The sequence below is a fragment of the Natrix helvetica genome, assembly GCF_964273705.1.
Source record: "Natrix helvetica genome assembly, chromosome: Z".
NCBI lineage: Eukaryota > Metazoa > Chordata > Lepidosauria > Squamata > Natricidae > Natrix > Natrix helvetica.
Genome location: NC_138554.1, coordinates 130795466 through 130801653, shown reverse-complemented (window position 1 = coordinate 130801653; position 6188 = coordinate 130795466). Strand labels below are relative to the sequence as shown.

The following is a 6188-nucleotide window of genomic DNA, read 5'->3' as shown; positions in this document are numbered from 1 at the left end:
ACAACAGGTCATTTCACACAGAAAAAGCCAAGAACAAAGGAGTTCATAGATATATATCTTTTTGATGCCACTTATCTAACATCCATTTTCAAAATAACGTTATCATAAATCTGTGTATGGTGACAACAATGAACAACATTTTGAAAAGGAGATTCTATGCAATCTTTCTATACTAGAAAACAGGTGTGATGCAGAGGCAGGCAAAGGCAGAATATTCAAATACATGTCAATACACTGAAAAATTGAACTGATCACAAAACATCCAAGTAGATTAAATTCTCAACAGTAAAATGTTTTTTTAAAGGGGAATCTCTTTCAATTTAAGTATCATTAAGATAAATTAGTCTAGGATAACTATTTGTACTCAGAAGCAATGGACCCTTTAATCAGTGTCCATGTAGGAGATGCTTCTTCCATTGAGAATTACGATTTTTCTTTATGTGTTGTTAAAAATGACTCTTGCTGAAAATTGAAAATTCACAGTTTCATCTCACAAGGAGAAAAGATCCTAAATCACACCCATGACTAAATGAGTATATTTTTCCTGAATGTTGCCCTGAAATCAAGATTTCAAAGAATTCGGCTTACTTAGATAAAATTAATTTATTACAATAGCTCCTCATATTTAACAATATATTTGAATATTATCATGAAAAAGGGGCCAAGCTGACCTAAAAGTGATTATTACCATTTCAACTTGTGATAGTTCAATATTTGAAATCATTTCAATGAACTAATTTTGCTACAGCTTTCACTGTAGCAAATAACCCACTAGTGCAATTCATTCCAAATTCTTAGAATCTTCCTTTTGAGTATTTTATTTCACACTTCTATTGGTTATGCTAGAAAAATTCCTATTATATATTTGCTACAATTCTTACCTTCCAAATAATGCAAAATCCATTAATAGAAGAAACAGTATAAAAATTAAGAAACAGGTTTTTGATGTCCAAGAATTCCATAGTGGTAAATCAATGGAATTAATAGAAAACATGTTTATGAATCCTATGAAATTAGCAACATCGTAATCCAAAACACCTGAATTAAATATCTGGACATTGTGCAATGTATTTTAGACTATTTTGAGGCTTTGGGTTTACAGATATTTACAGAGATTAACAGTAACAGATAAACAGCAACAGATTTTCCATAAAGAGAAATGAAGTTACAAAGTCCCAATAAACTATCCTTGATCAAATAATTATACAGAGAATAGAATCAACTCCATTGGACCAAGTCATCACAGTGGTCTCTACCATCTCCCTGCCACGACTCACAGTACATTAGTAAACAAATGCAGCTTAACTTCCTTCTGCCTTTTTTTACAACTTCATGGGATTTTGTAAACTTCAACATTGTAGCAATATCCAACTGCATGCTGTATCAAATATACCATGTCTAAAACTCTGAACAAGAATCTTAAATTTTCATATTATAAACTAAGCAAAATGCTAGCTCATTTCTGTGTTCATAAAAAAAGTAGGCACACGTAGACATATGAACAACTGAAAGAACCAGGGTGGATAAAAATTGATTTTTAAAAATAATTTTAAAAATCAATTTTTTAAATTTAAATCAGATTTTTTAATTTAAATCAGATTTTCATCAAATTTATTTTAACAAAATGCTTTTGGAGTAAAGATCTATCTAAAGATAGTTTCCTATTTCAGATACATAAATAATTTAGTTTTATTCATAATGAAATGGAGCTTCGTTATGTAGCGTGAGGCTATATATTCTGCAATATTGGGACTGTTGGGGAGTCAACAGAAGGTCAGAGGAGGAGCCACTCGGGACAGAAATGACAGTTGCTCTTTAAAAATTACGATTTAAATCAAGTTGGTTTAAATTGCAATTTAAATTGACGTGATTTAAATTAAATCCACCCTGAAAAGAACTAATGAAAAAAATACCTTGTTCAGTGAAATAAAATACACTTTATCAGTCATAGGAATGGGCATCATTTAAAGACAACTTTGTGAAAATTGGGTGCAATTGTTTCCTTCTCAGAGTTTATACATATGTATATTTTATACACATTTTTGTTTGTATTGTTTAGCAGAGTATGACAATCACGTTTTTAGGCATGATTATACATATAATGATCAGAAATCTACAATTACTTTTTCCCAGGCTCAGATTTAGCACTGTAGTTCCGAGATTATGTTATTGCATAATCAGGGTTTGCAAAGGAAATTTTCCCTAGCAAAAAATGAGAGTTTACCATTTAGAACTAAGAACTTCTGTTACCTTAGATACAATCATAGTGCAAACTGATTTGATGGGTAGATTAATGTATTGATCCTGAGCCTTATTATGCTCTCACAAGTTTTCAAAATGCATCTTACTGGAAAAATCAACATCTTTGCCAGGTTTGCCATTTTCAGATAAAAAGCTCATCTCCGAAATTCATCTTCAGCCATATATTTACATGCAGAAGATTCTTGTCCTTGGATTCAGAAATCTGTATGAAGGTCTGTTCAAAGAGGAATGTTCAAGAGACATCTCCAGTTGACAGAAAAATTAAAGTAGATCGATCCAAGCAAGAAGAGTATGGTCCAATGCAACCAGATTTCTTCTGCATCGACCTGGATCCAAGGTATAAACAAGTAAGAGGAGTAGAAAACAAGTACAACGAAGTGAGAGGAATGTCAGGAAGCTGACTCATTTCCACCGACTGATTCACAGTGTTTTCTGATGCCCATTTACAGACGGCTTTGTTGTCTCGGAGTCTCTTGCGTTGTGCGAGAGATGCAGTTTATCTAAACCTACAAAACAAAGACTAAAGTTTATGTTTCATTCCTAACTGGCACTGCACATTATAAAACCAAAGTAGTAACCTGAACATAGTACAATCCTTATCAAGAGAAAAACCTCTGCTCACGGCACAGGCACAATTAAGGTAGTTAATTCCCCATCTTATTAAAAAGCATTAGGTGAAAGCATCAATTAACTAGAGGCATGGCCAAGAGAAGTCAACATCAATAGTTCCATCCAGTGACTATGGTGGAGTAAAGAAGTGTGTGGGTGTGGGTGTTTCTCTGATCCTCTGGTGAAGAAATAATACATACATACAGGCAAGGAAGTATAAGATGAATTATCAGAATTAAGTTGAATTTAATATGTGCAGGGAAGGAAGTGTAAGATGTATAAGGTTTCATTTGAAGAAGGGGGGGGGTGGACTAGAACCACGTGCCACAGGTGGCATGCGGAACCATTTGTCAGGGCACGTGAGGCGTTGCCCTGACAGCTGGCCAGTGTACATGCGAGCACTGGCCAGCTGAGTTCAGCCTTTTTTAAAGCCACTTTTTGCCCTCCCCAGGCTCCAGTCTTTATAGGAGCCTGGGAAGGGCGAAAAGAGCCTCCCTCCCCCCGCCCGGAGGCCCTCTGGAGGCTTCAGGAGCTTCCCTGAAGCCTCCAGAGCACGAAAAACCAGCCCTATGGGCAAACCGGAAATTCGGGAACTAACTTCCGGTTTGCTCGTAGGGTCGGTTTAAGCCCTCCGGAGCCTTCAGGGACCTTCAGAAAAAAACGACCCTACGAGCAAACCCTCAAAGGGTCATTTTTTGCCATTTGGAGGGCCTCCGGGGGGCAGGGGAAGCTCTTTTCACCTTCCCCAGGCTCCTATAAAGCCTCTGGAGCCTGGGGAGGGCGAAAAAAGCATACAAAAAATGGGGGGGAGTGCCTCTCATGCATGCATGCACACTGGGGGGTGGTTGTCAAGCATTGCATTATGGGTGCAGCATGCCTGTGCATGACCCCCCCCTGCACTCCCCCCACTTATGGAATGCGAGCCAAAAAAGGTTCACCATCGCTGGACTAGAAGATTTCCAAGATTTCTGTTTCTCTATTAGTTATAAATGAAAGAGCTAAAATGTATCTCAAAGAGTGCATGAAATCCATAGGTTGGTGATAGCATGAAGGTGAATAGTATTGGTAGAAGAACCAGAGATACGTTTTGGAATAATCTACAACTACCTAAATAAACTTGAAACTGCCTTTCCCACTGGGATTGGAAAGGGATTGTTTTCTTAGGTGGACAAAATTGATTTGGGGGGGGGGGGGGCTGGGAGGCGGAATGAGTTGAGAGAATGGCACTGGGAGTATCTGCTTAGAAAAGAATCTGCTTATTTCAAATAAGTAAAACCAGGTCTATAGTATTTACATACACACGAAGGAAAAGGAATATAAATATAAACATGATTGATTCATTATAACAAAAAATAGAGAATTAATGATGTAATGGACAGCTATGAATGTGAAACAAGCTATAGTCACATCTCCTAATTATATGCAGGTACTCCTCAACTTAATGACCATTTGAAATTACGATCCTGAAAATAATGACTTATGATCATTTTTCACACCTATGACTGTTGCAGCATCTCCATGGTCATGATTTATATTCAAATGCTTGACAACTGACTCACATTTATGACGGTTGCAGTGTCCTGGGGTCACGTGATCACCTTTCGCAAACTTCCGACAAGCAAAGTCAATGAGGAACTCTGGTTCACTTAACAACTGGGTTACTAATTTAACAATTGCAGTGATTCACTTAACAAATATGGCAAGAAAAATGGTAAAAAGAGACAAAACTCACTTAACAAATTTCTTACTTGGCAATATAAATTTTGGGCTCAATTGTGATTGTACTGTGTTTCCCCAAAAATAAGACAGGACCTTATTTTCTTTTGACACCTCCCCCCCTGAAATAAGCACTTGGCCTTATTTTCGAGGATGTCTTATTATTTTTGAGGTGCAGGAGGAGGCGACCATGTTCACCTCAGGGCTGCTGCTGCGGTGCAATATTTTGGGGGAGGGCTTATTTTCGGAGGAGGGCTTATTTTAGCGCATGTGCTCAAAAGCCTGATTGGGCTTATTATCCAGGGAGGTCTTATTTTGGGGAAAACAGGGTAAGTTGAGGACTACTGTATACATGGTTTTTAAAAAAACTAGAGTACCTTAGTAGAAAATATATTAAAAATGGGGAAATGGTTAAAGAAAATTTAAGACATAAAATGTTGGTGTATAAGAGCATGCTGCATACATGTCTTTTATAATTTATTCATATATATTTTTTCACATTTTTGAACAACCTTCTTCCCTCAGACAGGGACTCTGGCTGTTGTATAATAGTGTTAAAATATAAAAACAGCACCTAGGAATTTTAAAAAAAAATTAAAATAGAATTTAAAAGGTGCAAGGATGATTGAACCCTGTTAAATATAAGTAATGTATTACTAATAAATGTATATGGAAGGGAGAGTTGTATATGAATCAGAATTCAATGGGAATGAGGAATAGGATGGAAAAAGAAGTGACAGATGAAGAATGAAGAGGGAAGTGGATGTTAGCAGATTGAATATAAAAGTGAGTACAGATAGTCTTCAACTTACAACCATTTGTTTAGAGACCATTCTAATTTACAACAGCACTGAAAAAAGTGACATGAGCAGTTTTCACATAACTGTTGCAGCATCCATAGTCACGATCAAAATTCAGGCACTTGGCAACTGGCACGTACATTTGACAGTTGCACCGTCCCAGGATCATGTGATTCCCACCTTCCCAGCTGGCTTCCAGCCAGCAAAGTCACTGAAGGAAAGCAAGATTCACTTAACAACCACATGATTCTCTTAGCTACATGTCCTTTTATTTTATTTTCTTACTTTTTATTTCTTTGATTTTTTTTATTTTTATTTTGTGGTCCTGTTCTGGGCAATATTGCCAATATTGACAGGAAACGCATGCTTGTAGGTTATAGCATGTTCTGTATTAGCTATCTTTAAAAATATTTGAATGCAGCTTCTAGAGAGTATTACTGAGACCTTGTATTGCAACAGCTAAATTGGTCAATTTCAAGACAAAGTTATCTGAAAAATGATTTTGAGCCAACTGAATTTTCAAGGCCTCAGGAAAGGCCATATTTTTGCATTATGCCAAATTTCTTAAGCAGATGTGGCATGAATCTTTTTGGATTTGAGTTTGGTCCCAAATATGATTTCTTCTACCAGCAAAACATTCATATTCAAGGAGGTGTCACTAGTTGATTTCTTTTGAATAAAGAGTTTGGTTACAAATTTCACCATACTTAGACTAAACTAATTTCTCACAAAAAGTAGATCTCATAAGGCATCAATGCAGCTAACTAGTATGCAGATACACAGCAGGAAATAGCTAGGAAC

The 6188-nt window shown here is 36.5% G+C and overlaps 1 protein-coding gene across 2 annotated transcripts in view; it reads right to left on the bottom strand.

Moving 5' to 3' along the window:
- Nucleotides 1–584: 584 nt before the first annotated feature.
- Nucleotides 585–6188, bottom strand: part of LMBR1 (limb development membrane protein 1) — a 69847-nt gene continuing 64243 nt past the window's right edge. For both annotated transcript variants that reach the window (XM_081932331.1, XM_081932330.1), the window contains one exon: nucleotides 585–2768. In XM_081932331.1, coding sequence (XP_081788457.1) covers nucleotides 2683–2768 — 86 coding nt within the window. In that variant the 3' untranslated portion in view covers nucleotides 585–2682. The remainder of the gene's footprint in view (nucleotides 2769–6188) is intronic.